General features: G+C 32.5%; 5 protein-coding genes across 5 annotated transcripts; 2 read left to right on the top strand and 3 right to left on the bottom strand.

The window, feature by feature from the left end:
- Positions 1-782: 782 nt before the first annotated feature.
- Positions 783-3,160, bottom strand: LOC100527227 (uncharacterized). The gene is given in 3 exon segments (NM_001249743.2): positions 783-1,082; positions 2,571-2,812; positions 2,902-3,160. Coding segments are annotated over 3 exon segments (459 nt in total). The 5' UTR covers positions 3,057-3,160; the 3' UTR covers positions 783-1,020.
- Positions 3,161-4,193: 1,033 nt separating this feature from the next.
- Positions 4,194-5,314, bottom strand: LOC100780820 (NDR1/HIN1-like protein 6). The gene has a single exon (XM_003556371.4). The coding sequence runs from the start codon at positions 5,073-5,075 to the stop codon at positions 4,323-4,325; it is 753 nt and encodes a 250-aa protein (XP_003556419.1). The 5' UTR covers positions 5,076-5,314; the 3' UTR covers positions 4,194-4,322.
- Positions 5,315-6,347: 1,033 nt separating this feature from the next.
- Positions 6,348-8,970, bottom strand: LOC100779742 (UPF0426 protein At1g28150, chloroplastic). The gene is made up of 3 exons (XM_003556369.5): positions 8,747-8,970; positions 8,497-8,667; positions 6,348-6,622 (listed from the first exon to the last, which is right to left on the bottom strand). Exons 1-3 carry the CDS (start codon positions 8,792-8,794, stop codon positions 6,446-6,448), a joined length of 396 nt encoding a protein of 131 aa, XP_003556417.1. The 5' UTR covers positions 8,795-8,970; the 3' UTR covers positions 6,348-6,445.
- A 1,406-nt stretch (positions 8,971-10,376) lies between these two features.
- Positions 10,377-12,527, top strand: LOC100797632 (aquaporin TIP3-4). Its single transcript, XM_003555497.5, has 3 exons — positions 10,377-10,747; positions 10,995-11,245; positions 11,952-12,527. The coding sequence occupies exons 1-3, from the start codon at positions 10,615-10,617 to the stop codon at positions 12,330-12,332; spliced, it is 765 nt and encodes a 254-aa protein (XP_003555545.1). The 5' UTR covers positions 10,377-10,614; the 3' UTR covers positions 12,333-12,527.
- Positions 12,528-16,732: 4,205 nt separating this feature from the next.
- On the top strand, positions 16,733-22,430 carry LOC100797088 (alpha-galactosidase). The gene is made up of 15 exons (XM_003555496.5): positions 16,733-17,307; positions 19,103-19,161; positions 19,270-19,326; positions 19,418-19,452; positions 19,558-19,661; positions 19,750-19,825; positions 19,934-19,992; positions 20,098-20,163; positions 20,284-20,367; positions 20,523-20,587; positions 21,080-21,162; positions 21,242-21,332; positions 21,447-21,496; positions 21,910-22,050; positions 22,132-22,430. The coding sequence occupies exons 1-15, from the start codon at positions 17,108-17,110 to the stop codon at positions 22,222-22,224; spliced, it is 1,263 nt and encodes a 420-aa protein (XP_003555544.1). The 5' UTR covers positions 16,733-17,107; the 3' UTR covers positions 22,225-22,430.
- The last annotated feature ends 459 nt before the right edge of the window (positions 22,431-22,889 follow it).

Here is a 22,889-nt window from a genome sequence, read left to right as displayed (position 1 = left end):
GTGTCGTAATACACTGCATCGTGCTTATTTGGTCAGGAAAGTGAATCAGATTTTTATTTATTTGAATGTGTTCAACGCATTTGGATTTATTTGCTCGTGGTAGAATGCAGATTGAATTCAATTCGTAGAGAAGCCCTCCTTTTGCGGTCATGGGTATAATCATGTGATTAGGTAGCTGACTAGGTTCAATGAATATTTTCTTTCTTATACTAATTAAAACTGTTATTTTCCTTCCATTACTTAAATACTTAATGAATCTAATATTTTATTATGTTTCATATTATTAATTTTATTTCCTACCGAAGTTCAAATTATTAATTCACTCGTAAAACGCACAAATCTATAACTACATCCTACACCCCATAATTCACTTGGGGTTCAAGTAGTCATGAATTCGAGAGAAGCCATGAATGATACATAAGAGAAAAGGTAGCGTGTAGAAGAAACAAAAGAGAAGAGATGATGAATATTAGTATTCTCCTTAGTTAAATCATGAAGATGAAGATACAAGATTATATACAATAAGCCGAGATAGCTTTCAATCTAACTTCCTCTAACAATTAATTGTTTTACGGTTGTAACTAACTTACTATAATCTAGCCAATGCAACTTAGTTAACTAACAACATAGCTAACTACTATGTGGTTATCTCTTCCACAATAGCTACAAGAAATATTAGATCCATAGCAGAACTCTCACTTATGTCAATTCCTTATGTCAATTCAATTACACATTTAGTTTCGGCACTATGGCCAGGGAACTTAAAAAGAGGGAATCCCTTGTATAATAAAATTAATACAACTATCAGAATCCAGGGATATTTCACCTCTAAAAACAGATCTAATACACTCATACTTAGTCATTGAAGAGAAGTGAATGATACAATATTCACGATACACTGCAAAATCGCAAAGACTAGTGTATTAGAAACTAATTTTTTATGCTTTAAGCAGCTTAAATGGGACAGGAATTTTCAACATATTGCTTCAATTTCTTTCAGCAGCCGGAACAAATTGCAATCTACTCTGCTGTGCCATTTGTATCATCTCCTTCAGTCAATTGATTTTGCTTCTCTTGTTCCACTGTAAAAAGAAAAAGAAAACATTGTAATGACTCCAAATTCATTAGACGGTACACAGGTAATTCAGATGAAGGTGTAGTATTTTACAAAATCAGACTACTAAGGTACAGACAATAGAAAAACCAAGAGCAGTTCCCCCATCCAACATAGATAAAGAATTTCCATACATATGGCCAGCGGAAACTAAAGAAGCTATGGGTTTGAAATTTGCCAATACTAAATTTAGTAGTTCCATATCTTTATCATTCACATAACCTACATGGCACCAGGTCTCGTATGATCCATGTAAATGACCACACCTAGTGGAATCCATAATTTCATATTATTAGATAAATCACAAATGACTTTGAATCATGCAATACGTGCATTAATTGATGTGGTTCTATATCATTGATATGAATTGCATGATTCAACAACTTGATCCTTTTTGGCTTTTCTTTTACCAATTCTCATCAAAGAAAATAAAAAGACAAGTTTAAATTATTTGAAGGAGCACTAAAAAGGCCACCCAATTTGGTTATTCCCTAGCTTTATTTTGATTTTTCTGAAGCAAGGACTTTAAACAGTCACTCTATGCATCCTAGTTGGTTGTTTTGCTGCTTTGTTTTCATTCTGAAACAAAGGCTTCACAGTCAGTCTGTCGCTTTACGCACACCTTATTGGGCTATATGATTGCTTTGTTTTGCAAATAGAGCAACACCTGCGAGAAGAGGAGTTGGTCCTTAACTGATACTCCTTTTGGGGGGATTAGTCTCATGGCTTATGACTGTAAGCATTTCTTGCTTTCAGCAATAAAAAATAAAACATCATTGCTTTGTTTTTGTTTTGACTAATGAAATATGGCATATGGTATTCTTTCTTGAAATTATGGTTAAGGCGTTTTGTCAATTCCTAGTTCAAAAATTTGGCAGTTTAACTAAAATTATTTAAAAAAGTATTCACCAAAAAACATAATAAACCAAATACCAGCATGAGGTTCTTTTGACAAGGTAGGCAGGTGAGATGGTATGCAAATGCAATGCAGCATTGTATTAATATATGGCTTAACATCTCAACTCACTAGGACCAAGTAAAAATAGCCAGCTGTGAACACCTTTGAAGACAAAAATAAAATTAAGGGGAACAAAATGAAAAATAAAAATAGTGCCATTTACTAAATAGGAACTATGACTAAAACACCATCACAAACAATTTCGCTAACCCGTCAATGGGAATTAACAATTAGGGAAAAGCTGATGAGACAAATGAATGATACAGTGCAACAGGGGAACTCAAAGCAAAATCAAGGGACAAATAATACATTTTTTCAGAGCATTATTTATGATAGTATTTGCAGGGGGCATAAAAACTTCATGCATGAAACAAGGCATAAAAAAATAGCAAAACTAAGAGAAAATAGCCATAACCATTCAGCATATAACAGATATTAATAAGATGAATAATTCATCGAACAACAGAAATAAGGAATATTAAGGAGATGCTTAAATACCCATGAGTTGATAGAGAGCCTTCTGAGTTCGCTTCTCGAGCTTATCAAGCTTCTTCTGCACGTCTCTCCGAAGGTCCCAATTAGGTTTCTTCGGAGCAATGTTCAGAAACGGATCCTCCGCGGCCTCAGGCTCGGGTGGAGGCACGGCATCCACAGGGTCTTCGAACTTTGGGAGAACCGCTGGGGCAAGCTTCCCTTCCTGAAGGTTTTTGTCGTGAGGAACGTAGTTACGGAACTTCATTCTGCAACACAATTTCAACAAGATGAGTGTTAGGGTATATAAAAGAAAACACAACACAACACAACGTAACGAAGGTAGATAGATACTCACTCTTGAGGTTCTTGATCTTCTTCATTATCATCGTCGTTGTTGTCCTTGGGTTCAGGTTCGGCAGCACTGGACAACTCCTGAGCGGCTCTGAGAGCTAGCAGTCTTTCGCGACGGGATGCAACGCTTTGCTCAATCGAATCCTCTTCGCTACCCATTTTTTCCCTCTTCTATCCAAACGGGTAAACCCTAATCGTTCTTCACACTTGAGCACACTTCACCTCCTCCTTCAAATTCAAATCGCCCCCAACGCGTTCAGCCCAATTCACCTGTCTATTTTTCTTTTTTATTCTAGTCTTTTCTTTTCTTTTTGAATTTTTTGTATTTCACAAGATAAATATTTGTTTTAATATAATTAAAACTTATCATAAATCAATATTTTATAATATATAAACTATATTTTAAATTTATAATGAATAATATAAATGTAATAACATAAGATTATCTTTAATTATTAATATTTTTTTTAAAAAAATATTGAACTTCAATTTAGATATAAAGATAAAACAAAATAGATTAAAAAGATAAATTATTAGAAAAATCAAATACACATGTAAAAAAAGTAGTTTAAAATAATTGAAAATTAGTATTTTTTTTACCAGTTACAGCTTGCGAGTATAATGTACCAAATGCATATAAAAAATAAAATATTAAGAATTATTAATCGAGGGAGTAAAGTTCTCTAATAGACTTTTTTTTAAGTTCTCTAACATCCTGATAACATTTTGTCGAAAAAAAAGACCTAATAACCCTATTAATTGTGAGATAAAACCTATATCTATATTTACACGTGAAATTAAACATGTGATGTTAATAATCTTATGATATTATTACTCACTTGAAGTCATCAAATATTTCAATAATTTTGTGACTCTTTGAATTATATATTGATATATTAATAATTGTATGTGATCACCTTTATTTACTTTTAATTGTAAACAAAATTCATCACATTTATATGTAATTAACCATGTTTTTATGTGAATGTTAGGTCACTTAAGTGTAAATTTTCCATCTGTATGCTTACCCTTTTCCCAACTACTCGAACTCTCTAAGAATTAGTTACATTTTCTTGAGCCCTCCTTTTCTCTTTCTTCAATCCAATCCTCAATTGGAGGAAGTTTGACCAAGTTTACGCCGTTTCAATTATTTTTGTTTTAACTTAAATCGGTGATTAGTCGCACATTGATGTCAACAAATCTAGAGATATTTATTCACTCAATCAAAATCCGACAATCGGATCTACTGTCAATATCAAGAATGACAAAAATAAAACTATAGAAAACAAAAAAATATTGTATGGAACTGCTGCAATAGTAGTGCCAAAGAAATCCATAAAAGAATAAAGTCTTCCAGTCCAAAAAAACAAGGAATAGAAACAAATGACATGAATTAATTAAGGCAAACTTTTCCCATCATGGGAATCAAAGTTTCAATCTGAACTTGCAGTTGCTAGCCTTGATGCTTATGAGATTATTAGATGACAAGCTATCCACCACCAAAAGGCATTCTCCCAAGACTCTCACCTTCATAAGCTTCAACCTCCCAAGTTTGATGGCTATTGGTGCATGCACCTTGAGATCCAATGGAATGCGCCCTGTCTGCTGTTGCTGCTGCAGTGCATTCATTAAGGTGCTTCCAGACTGCACTTGACCACTCAAGGACACATTGAGCATTGTTTTGTTCTCATGACCTTGGTAGAACTGTGGCAGTGAACCTTCACAAAGCCTTGTGTTTGTGTACCACACACTCAACCTTCCACCCTTTTTATAGTATATGCCAATCTTCTTGTTTGGGTTGGTTGCTGTGATCTTCACATCAAACCTTGCATAGAGGCTCATGTCAAAGTTAAGCCTCAGATCACTTATCCTGAGGGTGTCAACTGAGTAATCAGGAAGCTTTGGTTTGAAGACTAGGTAGAGGATTCCAACACTTGCAGCCAAGATAATGAGGAGGAGAACAAGCAAGGTTATTATCCAACATATGCACTTGCAGCAGCAGCTTCTTTTGTGTGCTGTAGGGTATGCTGCTGGCATAGCACGTAGTTGTGGAGGATGGTGTAAAGGGATACGCTTTTCTGATTTTGACGAGCCTGGAGGTACCAATGGAGTTGTTGGGGGTGGTGGTGGTGCTTCCCCCTCCATAGGGTGGATCCTCAGTCTCTGATGATCTGCCATGAGTACAAGTAATTTGCTGAGTGCTCTTTCCTCTCAAATTTTGTGATGACTAACACCCTTTTATGTCTAGCTTGTGTTGCTGCTATGTACTCGCTTTCATTATTTGACTTGTAAATATGAAAATACTATTGTAAGTTGGATTCATTGGTCTTTCAAAAGGTACTGTGGTGTGGTTACCTTCCTCACCTACAAACTGCATGTAATTTACCGAAATAGATTAGTGGTAGTTCATCTAAATATTGACACTTTGTTGTGTAGCGTTGCGTCAGAGACAAGGGTTTCTTTTCACATTTTTTTTCGTTGAGGCCGCGACATCTGTAAGACATAGGTGTGACTGACACGTAAGCATTAAGCTCTAGGAAGTAGGAACAATACTACTTATACACACCTTATGTCTTTATAGTTATATTATTTAATTGTATGATCAGTCTAACTAGAATTTTTGCACTTTACTCTAGTGTGAGACAATGTACAACAATGCTTTATGCACCAAGCATCATCGTTTCCACAGTAAGAAATGCATGGCAAGTGCTGGTAATTCTTGCCACAGAATGAGGAGATAGACGTATTGACATTCTTCAAAGTTGCTTTGCAATGAAGGAAACCTTACTTGCACACTAAGGCTACTTTTCACATACTTTGCAAAAAAATAAAAGACATCATGGTAGATGGGTAAATACTATTAGGTCTTAACAAAAACTTAACCAAGTTTTTTTTTTTACTTTAATTGGGTCTTGATGTTCCTTGAAACCAAACAGAGTGTATATAACTACGAATCTAGGGAGGTAGTTTGTAATGCATGCCCGTCTTAATTAGTAATTATATTATATTGGTTAAATAAAAACTTATTCAGCACAACTACTACGCTTGTGTTTGAATTTATTGTGTAGAGCATAGTTGCTTTTCAACTGGGGCCACTTCTGACTTCAGTATTGGGAGATTTTGTGCAAATCTCGTGCACAGAATTCTCAATATCATAAACTACACCTTCAGCAGAACTCTTTCAAAGCTAGGTACAGAACAATTTGAACGTTATTAGAAGGTTAAAACAAATGGTGCCCATTGCCCAAATAGCAATAATGGTAAGCACCATTTATCTTAGATTTCTAAAACAAATGCAGGATAATATTGAGCTGGCATAACGATAGACAGAGACTTAATGATACCAAATCAAGCAAGTTATAAACCAATTCCAATTCTAAATCTACCATCTTTAAGGGAAGAGATAGGAACAGAGATGTTCTCCATTTCACATATGTAATCGGAAGACTATAACTCATAACCACTTGAAGCAATTTTTATTGTTCCCTCGGCATAATAATCCCATGCACGTTTCTTAAAACTTGTATACAGAAGAAATAATTGCAATTTTATTCAATCTGGATCTCTTGTGGAGCTTCCTCAGTCGTTGACTCTTCTGTATTGGCTTCTTCTTCACTAATTCCAGCAGCTTCTGCAGTCCTAGTAACCCATTCCTTGAGGGGCTCCTCATTCAAATCAAGTCTTAAAATACCCGCAAACATTCCGCCCAAGAATGCCACTGGTTCCTGCAATTATAGCAACGGCAAAAGTTGAGAAAACACGTAAAATTTTCATAGCCAACCAATGAACATCCTTGTGGGCAGAACAGAATGCTTTTTCATCCTATAGTATTGCGACAAAATCCAATTTAACTATATCTCAGGAGTCAAGGGATACTAACTCAGCTAATCATCAAGTTGAGAATATTGGTTGTAGGCTTTTAACAAAGTAACAAGGTTTCATTATTTCAAGTTAGCAACAACAAACCATTTTTTTTAATTATTTGTTCTTTTTTGGATAAAAACAGAGTAAGATCACTAAAATTTTTACCCATGAACTGAGCAGGAACTCATTGCTTTATCAATAAATTGCATTTAAGTTCTGACATAAAATTTTCTCAAGATCAGGAGACAAGTTGATGGAGGCATCACATAAATTGCATATGAAATATTACAAATAATTAACATTAAAACCAGTTCAAATGTGAGTAATTACAAGAAGAAGAAAAAGAGCACAAAATTGAGCACTCAAGAGCCTTTGCCCTCTAGTTGTGGACAACTGGACATATATAAAAAAACAACATAAGAACTGCGTTTAAAGATCATAAGTATTGATAAAAGATAAATGTAATTAATAGGGAAAGCTCAAACAAGCATTTTCACTGATGAAAAAAACAAATAAAAAGAAAATAATTTTTTCTAAAAGAAGTTGTCTTTCTGTAGGTGTCAAGACTCTGCATATTTTTCTACGGCAGCTTGTCTGTGTATGTTTGGCATATATTATAGTATCCAGAACTCATGATCAAATTAGCAATGATGATTTCAATTATCCACCCAAAAAAAATGTTTTTTGCATCACATTCAGTAGTTACTTGATTAAAAATCAGAAAACAAGATACTCATATGGTACTATAAGATGGAGCAACGACTGTTAATAACCTGGCACCAAAGTGAAGATATTTTAATCAAATTTGATCACCACATGTAACACTAGTATAGAGAAATATATTTAGCTGATAATCGAATGCCGTATTTTCAGCAGATTAGTGTAAAAGTCGCTCATAACTTTTCCACAGATATTTCCCACCAGCAGCTTTATCCATTGATAACTTATTTGTGTATGAATCAGTGGTAAAAGTTTTTTCGATTGTGGACAATAATTAAGCTTAGCCTGATTTCTGAAGTTGGCAAGAAAGTTCACATGACCCAACTCTGGAGCAACATGCTATTTTTTTTATAATCATACCATATAGTCCCACCAGTCAAGCATTCCTTATCTACTCCCAAGCCTAAAACAAATGTCTGTTTGGGATTAAGTTTCTTTAGAGGTTCTTGCATTCCAGGTAGTGAGAACATCTAGTATTCTAGTCTCCCTAGTATGTGCACTACCACTTGACCCTTCGCCAAGAGATAAGATAGTACAATGTAATTATGTAAGCACAGTTTGAAACCCAAACATAGTTTGAGCATGTTTGGAAATCAAGTGAAAAATTACTTATGAGACAAAGTACTTTTGCAAAAGGGTCATGACCCTTGCTTTTGCTTTCATTTTGCTTTTAACTGTTGGATCTACATTGAATCGTGTGCCGCAGCAATTTCAACTGCAAACCAAACATGCATTTTACAGGCTACGTATGATGTTATGAGATACTTCTCATCTTTGTTTGAATAATCTTGCAGAGCTTTGAAGTGTAATTAAGGATGTGCATCCCTCTTCCTCACAGTCACAGCCATTAAAGTTAATACTTAATAATAACAGACGAACATGACTCCTATAGGCACTTCCATACATCCTTGCTTTAATTTAAAGTGCATTTTTTTTTTATCTTAACATATAAAATTTTAAGAGCAGATACACCTTCACCACATACATAAGTGGTGAGAGAGAAGAAGGCACATACCTTGAGAGCTTCTTTGATGATGAGGTCTTGTTCAGGATTAATGAAAAAGGCTTTAACCCCATTTCCATTTCCATTCCTTTTCGCAGTTCCAAAGATGTTTGTGCTCATTCCTCCTCCTATTATGGTTGGCCCGTGTGACAAAAACCTAGCTTCTTGCTTCGGTTTCAACCACTGTCAATTAATTAAATGAATCAGATACGTTATTGAAGAGAAAATGAAGAAGTGAGGTGGGAATAGAAGGATAACGCACCCGAGTACTTTGCAGTGGCAGCAGAGGAGAATTAACAAGGAGAGACATAGCTAAGGTTGCTTGGTTGCAACACTGACACACGAGTCCAATGCCTAGGGGGCTATTCTCTCCACAATTAGGGGAAAATAATCTTCACAAATGCTAATTATTTTAAAACAAGAGATAGGAGCTGAGTCTGAGATAGAGCTGTGATGAAGAAGAAGAAAAAAACTGTGATGAAGAGAAATAAACAAAAAAACTAATACTGTGAAAAACTATTATAAAATATAAATTTAATATTAGTGTAAATTTTTTTATTATCAGTCTATAAACAAACTATATAATTTTTAAGATGATTATTATAAAAACTAATAAATATAATAATTAATGATTAAATGAGTAATATAAAACCTCTTTACAATGTTCATAAATTATTTAGAACAAAATATTATAAAATAATCAGATTATTTATTTTTATCAAAGAACTAACATTGTCTAATATGATGCCTATCTCTTTCATATATATTTACTGAAAGGTTTTGTTTACTATATTTATTTTTATTTTTTATTTGTGGAAATTGAACTAACATATTGAGTCGGTAAAAAATAAAATTAATGTATTGAGAGTTCATAACAATTCACGTGTTGTTTAATGAATTGAATTAGACTTGATTTATCGTTTGTTTGTATCAAAAGAGGTTTAAAAAAAAGAAAATAATGTAACAAGAAACTACTATTTTTCAGAATGTATTAATATTTAACACTTGGAAATTTCTTTTGAAAAAAAGTATAAATAGAAGGTATAATAGTAAAAGTATATATAACAATTTGCCTTCACATGGACAAACACCCAATAAGCAAGTTAGGCTCGGTCACATGATATCCACGATCCAACTCATTCGTTTTTTTCTTTTTCCTCTGGACAGATTGGGTAAGAACAGCTTACAAAATGAAGGGAAATTGCAGGATTTTTTTTTAAAACTAAATAATATATATAGTTGAGAAAAAGGATGTGTTATAGAGTCATCGGTATGCAGTTGTAATGATATTATTAGTCTCAAATAAGATAAGATTGTTTCTGATGATGAAAAATACTTATGATCTAGATAAAAAAAATTATATTTAACAATCATATACACATTTGACATTAATTAAATATAATATATTCTGTGATTTTAATAAATGTTGCGTTATATACTGTTTATTTAAAGAAAAGAAATATTTGTTGGACATCACGTTTACACTCAGAAAGAGATAAGAAAGAAAAATAATTAATACGAATGCTAATAAAAGGAGTGAAATAAAAAGAATTAAATTAAGAATGGGATATATATTTTATTTATTTGGTTTTCAAAAAATTATCACTCGAAAAATAAGCCATTGAAACCGCAACCGCAAAGTGCAAGCAGATAAGTTGTAGTAAGTAGCAAGTTGGTGTTTGTCCTTATAGGGTAAAAGGATCAACATAATAATCACTGCAACCAAAAAGTGGTGATCGTGTTGATAATGATAGAGATGGATCTATAAAGGGAATCGAGGGAGTTAACACATATCTCCACGTGCCCAGCATTCAGCTTTTGACAAACCTAGGTGTCCCTCACAGGTCCAACCCTTATTATTTGGCTCATATAAGCTGTGGCAGTACTCCACATTTCAGCCATGCAAATTAAATGACCCATATATATATTACTATAAGCCTATAAGTTGCATTTAATTTACAGCCTTGCACGTGTGAAGTGAAGAATAATCTTGTGCATTGCCTAAGCTCTCTCAACTCAACTGAATCAGGGTCACAATTAATCGTCTTGAAATTAAGACCAGCTGGGTCATTGATCACAATCTCATCAAGGGAAAGTAGTGAAAAAATAAAGGTTTATTGATCATCAGGGATGGCAACTCGAAGATATGAGTTTGGAAGGATGAATGAGGCTAGCCACCCAGACTCCATCAGAGCTGCCTTGGTTGAATTCCTCTCCACTTGCATCTTTGTCTTTGCTGGAGAAGGCTCTGCCCTTGCTTTGCGTCTGTACCTCTCTCCTTAATTACATGCTTAACTTAACCACTAAATGGTGTATTCCCTCGCTACGATAATAATAGGCGTGTAAGAAAAAAAAAAATTGTTTCAAAATAATTTTCATGGGTAAAACATGAAATGTTAAAATGACTATAATAATGGAACGGAGGGAGTACATATATAATATATAATATGCATGCGTTATTATGACTATGAATTGATATATACGCTGTGATGAATTGTGTGGTGTTGCAGGACAAATTTACAAGGAACCAGGGTCATCAGCGGGTGAGTTAGTGGTAATTGCACTAGCTCATGCCTTTGCTCTATTTGCTGCTATTTCTGCTAGCATGCACGTGTCTGGTGGACACGTCAACCCTGCCGTCACCTTTGGTGCTCTTCTTGGTGGAAGGATCTCCGTCCTTAGAGCCCTTTACTATTGGGTGGCTCAACTTCTCGGTTCTATAGTGGCTGCTCTCTTGTTGAGGCTTGTCACTAACAACATGGTATATATGCTACATCAAATCCCACTTTTTCCTCTTACTCCCTTTCTTATCAGAGAAATTATTACATGATACATAATTTATAAGTGTAGTTAATTTCTTTTTATAAAATTCATTTTCTTTTATGTATATGAACCATGGTCTAGAACATAGACGCTGCTAGTTTAAGATTATGTGGTAACTCCTCTCATCCATGTATCAATAGTAATATAGTATAGATATGATGATGATCGACTCTGAGCGGAGCCTGTGCCTTCAACTAACTATAAATTCTGATAGCCAATAAAAAAAACATTTTGATACATTCAGTACAAGGGAAGAATTAATTTTTGAAGTTACTCAGGATGTGTTTGGATATGCGTTGGATCCACTTTGAACGGAAAAATGTCAATGCGACCATGTTGTAGGTACCTTTAATCTAAAAGGTTATTGGAGTTTTCAACTACTTTTCAAACACACTTAAATTCTATCTTAAACCAATTTTACCCGTCCATTTTAACTTCAATGTAGATAATCTTTTTAAGATTCCAAAATTTATAGGTTAAGGCTGATTATAAACAATTATCTTTGGTTTGATTGGTTTTATGTAAATTAATGATGAAAACAGCATCTCTTGTGTGTGTGTGGTAATTTGACTAACTTACTTCTTTATGGAAAACGAAAATATGAGAAATCAGATCACTGAGTAAATTGTGGTTAACTGTTACAGAGACCACAGGGGTTCAGTGTGTCAATCGGGCTTGGAGCGTTCCACGGTCTTATACTTGAGATTGCTCTGACGTTTGGTCTGATGTACACAGTGTATGCTACTGCTATTGATCCTAAAAGGGGCAGCATCGGCTCAATTGCACCCTTAGCCATTGCATTCGTTGTTGGGGCAAACATCCTCGCTGGTGGGCCGTTTGATGGGGCATGCATGAACCCTGCTCGGGCTTTTGGGCCTGCCATGGTGGGTTGGAGATGGCACTACCACTGGATCTTCTGGGTGGGCCCATTGATTGGGGCAGCCCTCGCAGCACTCCTGTATGAATACGTTATGGTCCCAATTGAGCCTCCTCATCATCAACCTTTAGCTGGTGTAGATTACTAGTTAATTTGGGTATTATGAAATGTACTGTACCTATTCGTATGCTTCTGTTTTTTCTTGTCGTTTTCTGAGTTCATATATGCAATTTCTTTGATGCTGGTTTGAAGTATCAACACTAAAACCTTGTTAAGTGTGTATGTAGATGTAGCCCTCGATGATGAATAAAGTGTGACCCCTACCCTTCTTTATGATCTAAAATTAACACAATTGAAGGAAATATGTAAGGTAGATAATTAGATAGGGCCGTTGCTACATGATCTATATTGTATAAATATAAAAGAGACATTCATTTCAATTTTCACTATTTTTCTATTAAAATGATTCATGTAAGAATTAATTTGCTTGAATCTGCCTTAAGATGGCATGATACAAATTAATATAAATCTATGTTTTCGATGTCAACAATTTGTTAGAATAGTATATATATGATGGACGTTTTCATCTCCACTTCATCAAATTAGACATGATACAAATTAGGACCACGATCTGTGACCGAATTAGCCACTGATGTAAATGTTGTCATTGGTACAAAATAGCGACTAAAGTTGCAACTGACATCTTCAGTGTTAAGTGCAAGAGATTCAACGCGTTTGAAAATTTCAATGATTCTGCAAAATTTCAATGATTCTGCAAACTCTAGCGACTGATTTTGCAACTGAAGTATGACTGCAAGTGAAATATTTTCAGTCACTAATGGGATATATCAGTCGCCATATAGCAACACAATAAAGTCAGTAATGGTTAGCGACTTATTTTTGCAACTGATTACAGTTTGTCGCTACTTCGGACTCTAACAAGAATAGCGACCAAATATCTCTGTTTAGGGTAGGAAAACGTTGGCCACTATCCTTGTTTTTTGGAGGTTGCCATACTTTTTCGTCATGTCTAGATTATAAATTAATATTTAAAATTTTATTGCAAAGATACATTGTTTTAGTATACTTTTAGGTTAGTTGAGTAATTCTTACATGGATGTAAATATTTAGTAGATGATTGTAGTTCTTGAAATTTGAGGTGAATTTCGATTTTTCTATCAAATTAAAAAAATAATCCATTAAATTTGAAAAAATACGTTTTAAGAAATACTCAATTAAGTTTGCATAAAGGTTACTCCTAAATGTGCCATTTTGTTGGTGCAATTTTTTTTAATGAAAGATAGTACTGGAGATAAGATACTCTTTAGAATTTGACTTAGCACAATATAATTGTGGGTACTGAGGTGATATGTATGTGATGATGCAAAATTGTAGAGAAAATACAAGACATGCTTTTTGAATGTCTTTTCTTTCACTATAGTCTTGATTGAGTGTTTGAGATGGTGGGACCTTTGTTCAACATTGTATTACCATATCCAAATTAATTCCCTTCACTTTATACATTTGTTAAATTGTGATGCTTAGAATAAAAAAGAATAAAATATGATGAGAACAATTTGGTTCGTAGTAGTAAGGTCAATCTGATCAACACACAATACTCTGATATTTTAGGAGAGATATTCATCAAATTGTTGAAATTGTTGAGATACTTGACAATGGATTAATGCTGTGTAGGTTGAAATATTATCTCTTATGTTGGTTCTGTAGTCCTAAAGCATATTTAAGAATAAAATAAATGTAGGTGTGAGTTTAAAGGTGGGAAAGAACAAATATTATTACAAAGTGTAACATATAAGAACATTCTTAAGAAGTTTAGGGGAGCACATCATGCATGCAACCTTTTCTTTTTGGTAGATATTACAAATATTTATAAATGATAAAACTTTTTCTCCAAATATTTTACACAGTTTCATACCTAAAATTTAAATTTGAAATCACTATTTAAGCTGACATTATGCCAACTAATCCATGTGCTCAATGGTTCATGCACGCAACAAAATATTATATGAAAAGTTCCAACCTTTATTGTAAAAACAGGAGAGTTCTACATGTTCAGAGTTTTTATGTGGATAGTTTGTTGATCTTATCAAGTTGAATACAAACTATGTGCATTCGAGTTCGTACTTTGTCTTTTTCGTGTCAAGTTGTTCATGTTCGAGTATAGATGAGTGCGTTGAATTCAAAAGCTTTGACCGTTGTATACAGTTTTTTGTTATAGATTTGGTGGATAGTTTTGGGTCCAATGAAATTTCTTGAATACACTTCTCAAGTTAGTGGGGCCATTCTACTATTACAACATTGTTAGCACTGGTATATAGGGACGGGACCCCAAAAGTTTTTCAAAATTATAAACATATATCTATGTCTATAATAATATGATTAGTAAAAAATTTAATTATTTCTAATACTTAGTTTGTTATACCTTAACTCAATTAACTTAATTACAATTTAGGACCAAAGTTCTTTTTTTTTTCAACAAAAATTGGAAGTTCATCATCTGTTGTTTCTCTTTCAGTCAATTATAGTTTTAACAATTTCAAGGATTTTTTATACTTTTTTCTTAACACAAACTCACAGATTACTCACTTCTCCTTCTTTCTCATTTTTTATTCTCTAAACGCCTAATGTGTAGCTTAGTTTCAACAATATCAATAGACTTGTTTTTCATATTTGCACGATTTATCTTCATAAGTATGTATGTATTTTCATTTTCGATCTCTAATGATTTTTTAAATATTGACTTATTTTTCTGATTTGATATAAATCCAGTTATCCACTAACTTTTTAAGCATTGTTATTGCTCTCGTTTTCTACCTTGATGTTATTGTTGTGCAACCTATACTTTCATAAAATAATCACTTTCCTTCTAAAATATGCAATGCTCAGCATATAATGTTTTTTTTTCTATCTTAATGCTAAAAAAATTTATGCATATTCAAGTATATTATTATAGATTTTATCTATTTTTATTTGTAATAATAATGTAAACAATTTATCATTTTTTTTCTCAACTTTGTATTTATATTGTAGCTTAATATGATATTACATATTAAAGATATGCATTAAAATTTGTTTGGACTCTCCCAAAATTTTAGTTCAAACTCCGCCACTGACTGTTAGTCTAATTAATCATTCTAGTCCGCTTTGGGGGATGCATATTATGCCTAGTTTTTTTTTTTTTTTTTGAAAGATCTTCATTGAAAATGCTCAACTATATTTACAAAAACATAAGATGCTAAAAGAAGAGAGCATTATAACTATGTACTTGGATCTTAAATGAGCCAGCCCAATTTAACCGGCCCTTAACTCATAAAAAATAGGTTGTATTGTGTTGGACCAACCAAAATATTTAAAAAAGAAAAAAATATAAAAATAAATGGCCCATAAGTTGACATATTAAATAAAATTAAAAAAAATAATCTAAACATAATGTCTCAATCATAAGAATATTATCTTACTAAATTTTCTTAACATAAATTCCTTTTATCAACTATCATCACAAGTTAAATAATTATATAAAATAAAACAACAAAATAACATAAAATTCATAATACTTCATTATTTTCATTAAAAACAATAGTTAATTAAACAAGTTATAAAATTCATAACAAAAAATATATCAACTTGATAGGTCAATTCAATTCTAGTCTACCCTTGATTTATTGAGTTGATGAGTTATGTAAGTTGAATTCAACCCAATTCAATCCATTTTAGTGAGTTAAGTGAATTGATCCATCAAGTTTAATCTAGTTTGACATTCCTACATGTTCAAAATCAAAGTTAAACGTGCTAGTAATCCTATAACTACAAACACAATAAAACATGCTCTTGTTACAAGTAAACTTTAATTTGACAAAACTCTAGACTTTGCTATTTTTATCTCTAGCTCTTGGGATTTGAACTTGTCCAACAACTTAAATCGATCGAGTTGATCCAAAATAACCCACAAGGAATCTAAGACAGTGCTATGAATAGAAGAACTTTCATAAAGACAACAAATTTGAGTTTTAAAAAAACTCTAGTGTTTGAATAAAATTGTAATATATAGATGGCTTAACGAGTTATGTTCAAAGAGAGAAAAAAAAGTGATGAAAAAGTTAAGAGACAGGGAGAAGATGTCACCATAGCCAAATAATGAGAAATTGGAAAGTTAGAAAAGAGAAAATGAAAGTGACGGTAATTATAAAAGGAGGAGAGAAAGGTAGTAGTAATTAATCGCAAGTGATGACGGAAGAAGAGAAGTGATAGTGGTGAGGAAAGGGAAAAAAAACTATTATTGTGGACAAAAAAAGATCCCACCTAAAATGGAAAATAAACCCTTCATGAAGGGAGAAGCCCCTAACTACTAGCTAGGAGGCGCCGCTCCTTCACTATTGATAAGTTTCGCTCGTTACCAATTAAGGGAAGTTGATTGTTCGCTTCAATCTAATTCTAAGAAGGGAGATATGTTTTGCTTATGAAAAGAAAATGAAAACAGTTGAGGATCATATATATGTTGCCAAAATTTAGGATGGCCGGTAGCAAAATGACGACATTGAATTCAAACTTTTGTTTTGAAAGATCCAAAAGATAAAAAGGAAAAAGAGACAGCAACGGAATGATGCATCGGTGTGTGAGGATAGACATTATTATATTCATTCACTGGACAATTAATGTGTGTTCTTTTTTATTTTTAGTGAGAGAACAAGGTGGTTCATCAGGACAACATTCCCTCTATAAATTGCCCACATAATCTTTGTTTCTTCACACATTACTAGCCAAACCAAAACCATCTTCTTTTTCTTGTACCCACTTTCATTATTTCAGCTTACCGCGTTGGACGATATAAACATAAAAGCCTCTTCAATATTCAATTAGCCCCTATTGAGAAACATTCACAATTATATATATTTGTATTCCTATATGGCAATGCAATATTCATTCTCGAGTTGGAGCCGCAGGTTACCCATGGAGATTATGGTGCTTGCCTTGTGCATCCTTGTGCTTTTGCATGGAAATCCTTCAACTGCTCGCTTATTAGTGAACGGTAGCAGAAGATTGTCTGTGTTGACGGAGAGGAGAAACCTGGTCCAAAGTGGCCTCGGCCAAACACCTCCCATGGGGTAATTGCTTCTTTTCCCTTTAGTTGAGATCAAACTTTTAATTTGAATTGTCTGCATGTGCACATACGCGTCTACTTAGAAATTTATATAACTTAAGAAAATTTGGTTTAATAAGGAACTAATTTACATTGATGTACATGTCCACGTTCCAAGTGATTGACGCAGTAATTAAGTTGCCACAATTACACAAGTTCTTTGTAGTTTAAAAAAAAGTAAGTGTATAACAGCAACCTCACGAGAAATTAATAAATTATATATTATTGCTTTCCATGATTTGTAGGTTTATAAGTATTAAAAAGGAAGAATATTAAATGCGTACGTAACTGGAATGACGAGAGTAGGAGGAATTTTATAGCTAAACTTTATGGTTCCTTTATTGGAATTCAAGTCCTCCACCGCCCATGAATGAATTGATGTCTTCTTGTAGTAACTGCTATAAGTGCTGATCCCACGCAAGTTTTAGGTGTTTAATAACGTGTTTGGAAACTCTCGTTGAGGATGGAAAAATCACGTTTTGAATGTACAAATTATAATTATTAGTTTTTGAAAATATATTGAAAACGTGAAACCAAACGTAATTGCGTTTGTTGGTTTCGAATGTGTGACTCATGCATTTAGGTTTTTTAATGTCCATGTCATGCTATATTATTTTTACTTGAATTTGTGTCTTCTTTTCTTGAGAAAAAAGTTGTTTTATTCCCGGAAATCATGAATCTTAATAATTACTCCATTTCTTAAAAATAAATAAAATTTGTTTGATTGATTATTGAAAATTTTTAGATAAATTTGTTAAAAATTAAATTTTTTTTAATAATTATTTATCATATTATACAATTTAATAGGGAATAACACGATGATTTTACTATAATAAAAAAAACTCTAAAAAGGAAAATTCTTACCTCTCTCATGATAAAAATTTTGTAAAAAATTGATTAAAAAATATTTCCATTAATTTTTTTAAAATGCATATCAAATATGAAAAATTAAGTTTTTCAACTTATAATTTCCCCAAAAAAAAAAAATCTCCTACCAAACACTCCTTTATGATGTGTCTAAATACATATTAGGAATACCAACTTCTTATTAAATTAGTCCCTCAAAAATTTGTTCTGTAATAAAACATATTAGTTTCCCAAAGATTTATAATGCTATCATATATTCATCATCAAAATGGTGAAATAGAATCTTTGATGGTCTAATAAATTAAATATATGGAGGAAACATTTACAATTTTAGCATATAATTAACTTTAATTTTATGAAGGACTAAAATGGTGATAAAAAATATTTTTAAGAGACTAATTAATTTAGTAATAAACTAAAACTATGAGGGAATAATTTGATGATTAAAATAATATTTTAGAATCTAATTTAGTAACTATTTTTTTTAAAAAAAAAAACTAGCATATATAATAATGCATATAATTTTAATCAAGAGATTAAATTGAGGGTGTTTTTTTTGTTCACCTATGTTTATATTCACACATTATTTTATTTCCTAAGTCACTTATAGGAAGTGAAAGATTATTTATTTTGTACACAAGACAGAAATATATATATATATATATATATCTTCTATACAGTTTCGATTATTCTTCTCCATAGATAGAAGATTTCGAAATGATCAATTTCTTTTTTCTTCATTATACATACTTCAATAAAAATAATTGTCATGTATCAAAATATGGAGTACGTCTTTGTTAATTAATTGAAAGTTTGTTGTTAGTTATGTGAGTATATACATCAAACATAGATTCATGAAAGTCTATAAATGGCAATACATGAATGCTGATCAGGTGGAATAGCTGGAATCATTTTGGCTGCGATGTTAATGAAAGTGTAGTTCGAGAAACAGGTAACTTTATTATGCGACCCTCTGCTTCAGCAAAATGTTATTGTACTTCAAATTTCAGATATATAGCTAGCAATCTGGATTTTATGGTATATTTGTTTATTATTTCAGCTGATGCAATGATGTCAACGGGGCTCGCTGCTTTGGGGTACCAATATGTAAATATAGGTAGACTACCACTTCTATTATAACAATAATCCTTTTAGTAATATTTTACTTATGAAGAAACAATATTGTAACTGTTTTGTATGATTTTTAGATGACTGTTGGGCCGAACTTAATCGAGATACTGAGGTAATTAATATTTCCAATTAATTTTGCTTATGCTTTATTGTTTTCCTCCTCTGGATGGGTTATAATATCCATTTGATAGCTCTGACAAATTAAAAATGATCTTAGGGCAATATGGTTCCCAATGCTGCATCATTTCCTTCAGGAATTAAGGCTCTGGCTGATTATGTTCACAGCAAAGGTCTAAAGTTGGGGATCTATTCAGATGCTGGGTATCAACACATTAACCTTAAGATTAGATATATTTGAGCATATGTCAAAGATTTCAAGCCTTTCTGATCACTTACAATTTACTTGCAGAAATCAAACATGCAGCAAACGTATGCCTGGATCACTGGGACATGAAGAACAAGATGCAAAGACATTTGCTTCTTGGGTATACATGTGATGCATTCATTAATTGAGAGTCATTTTGCATTTCTATCAACTTACTTCTAAGTTCTAACATAATGTTAACTAATATCTGATTTAAATATTATTTTAGGGAGTTGACTATTTGAAGTACGATAATTGTGAAAATAATGGTATAAAAGCCACAGACAGGTATTTGTGGCCTTCAAATTTAAATTCAAACAAATATCTACATGCTTATAATTTTATAAAAACCTGGAATATTCACAGTTTCATATCATACATTTTGTAAAACAGGTATCCACCAATGAGTGAAGCTTTATTAAAAACTGGAAGGCCAGTCTTCTTCTCTATGTGTGAATGGTGAGTTAAAATATTGGTGACGATATCATACAGAGAGAAAGAAATTTTTTTCTCTAATTTCCCTCTAAGTTGATTGAAACTGCATAATTGATTTATGATTAATTGCTTTCTCAAACATAGGGGATGGCAAGACCCAGCAACTTGGGCCAAAACTGTGGGAAATAGTTGGAGAACAACAGGAGATATTGAGGATAACTGGAATAGGTGAGCACCAATATTGTATTTCAGTTCATACTTTACTGATCAACAACTTGACAGAGATAAACATGATAATTGAGCTATAGAAATATACACTCTTAATAATTTGTTTTAATTTATTTACGTAATTCATTTAAAATTCATTTTGCACCCTCTCGCAGCATGACTAACATAGCAGATGCAAATGACCAATGGGTATCTTATGCTGGACCTGGAGGATGGAATGGTAATTGATTAACCTCACTAGTGAGTGTATTTGGAAAGGCTTTGAAGCTAACTTCTAACTTACTTTTTCAATACCTTAAAAGCTTATTTGACCAAATTAAACCTCTTTGTAAGGGAATTTATTTTTGCAACATTTTGGTAGTGTATTTTTTACATGTAGCATTTGAGCTTCTATGCTCCTACTTTTTTTTTTGTTATTCTTTTTTATGAATAAATTAAATGATAATTTTGTTAACAGAGGATATCAAATCCGTAATGTTTTTCCTCTTCTCGTATCTTATTATAGTTCCTTCTTTTATGTTTTTTCACATCATTTTATACTTATCAACTAATTCTATATATTAAATACTTATAATTTAATTAACTAGTCTATTAACTTTCAGTTAACATTCAAACACATTCAAATCGATTATTATGTATGCTATTGAATTTCAGAAAACAAACTCCAATATTAATTAGATCCTGATATATGTCATTGCTCTTTAAATATTAGATCCGGACATGCTGGAAGTTGGAAATGGAGGCATGACCACAGAAGAATATCGTGCCCATTTCAGCATATGGGCTTTAGCTAAGGTATACCATGAAACGAAATTTAGATTCTTACCCTTCTTGTCATTATTTGCTGTTCAACTATTTAATTTTGTTTATTTAGGCTCCTTTATTGGTTGGTTGTGATATTCGATCAATGGACAAGACAACATTTGAACTGATAAGCAACCCGGAAGTTATTGCAGTAAACCAAGGCATGAACTGAAATAAAAACACTCCCCACTTTCTTGAAATGACAAAAACATTGATTTCTTTAATAGAGAATGTTATGGAACTTCCAAATTACAATCTTCTCATTGGTATTGCAGATAAAGAAGGTGTTCAAGGAAAGAAAGTGAAAAGCAATAACGATTTGGAGGTAATTAATTTCCTAGGTTTTCCCTTTCTGTGTGTTTTCCAGTAAAACTGTGGAAGGTTCTCACCATATATCTTCTCTCTTATAATACCACTCTCTGCTTTTATATGTCACTACAAAACTCTGACAAGCTAGGAAACAATCTTGAAGGGAAAATATCTCATCTCATCTAATCTAATTGCATAAGAATAAAGCAAATAGAAACAAACTTATATGTAAAGTCAAAATAATTAATAGGCTTGCATGTGTATCTATTAAACGATAAATTATTAAATGATATGTGATCACTGTAGTTTCAATTAATCTTCACATGACACGTAATTGAGTAATACTAATTTTTACTCATAATTAAAAAACTTCACTATATCTTTAAAAACAGCTTTTAATAAATAGATAGTTCATATATATTGTGGCAGGTGTGGGCAGGTCCTCTCATTGATAACAAGGTAGCTGTGGTCTTATGGAATAGAAGTTCATCAAATGCAACAGTGACTGCGTCCTGGTCTGACATAGGCCTCGAACCAGGAACTATGGTTGATGCAAAAGATTTATGGGCGGTGAGATACATGGTTAACTTATTCTGTTCTTTATAATGCAGATACCTAAGGTTTTGATCATGTGTATTATGAATTCTGTAGAATACTACTCAACAATCGGTTTCAGGAGAAATCTCTGCTCAATTAGATTCACATGCATGCAAGATGTATGTTCTGACTCCGAAGAGCCCTTGATGAACAAGAGAAACCAAGATTCGATTTCCTAAGAGGATATTATACTATACATAAATAGGGACATTAATTTTCTATAAGAACTACCAGAATACATGTATATGCTGAATGCTATTCAGCTTCTATTTATATTTGTAATATGCATGGGTGTTTTGACGCGCATGATAATGATATTTCAATACAATATACAATAAGAAGCCTTTCAATTCTCTATAGCCTCCTACCCAAGTTCTTAGCAATCACGATGGTGACGCTCCCCGAAAGCATATTAATTAAGCACATGCTCTTTTTCTCTCAATAAAATAAGCCTAGCCGGGAAGAAGATAATTAAGTAGTAATTAAATTCGTACGTGAGAGATAAAAGGGAGAATCACTTTATGTAATGTATGGTGATCTAAGTAGTGACAATTGTGGTCATTGTTGCGGTTCAGCTAAAACCAAAGATTTTTATTATGTTTATCAATGACATATCGTAACAACTATTACACCTAAAGTATAAATATTAGTCAAGAAATTATATATTTAAAATTTATTTAAAAAATATTAAAATAAAAATGATAAATGTCACAACAAAAATGAGATACTAAAACTATAAGAAAATTATAAATTGGTGTATAGTAATTTCATAAATATTATTTATACAATACAGGTATGATAATTTTATAAAC

This window comes from Glycine max, chromosome 20 (assembly GCF_000004515.6).
Source record: "Glycine max cultivar Williams 82 chromosome 20, Glycine_max_v4.0, whole genome shotgun sequence".
Taxonomy (NCBI): domain Eukaryota; kingdom Viridiplantae; phylum Streptophyta; class Magnoliopsida; order Fabales; family Fabaceae; genus Glycine; species Glycine max.
Note: the sequence above shows the minus strand (reverse complement) of the source record. Positions and strands in the feature narration are given on the sequence as shown.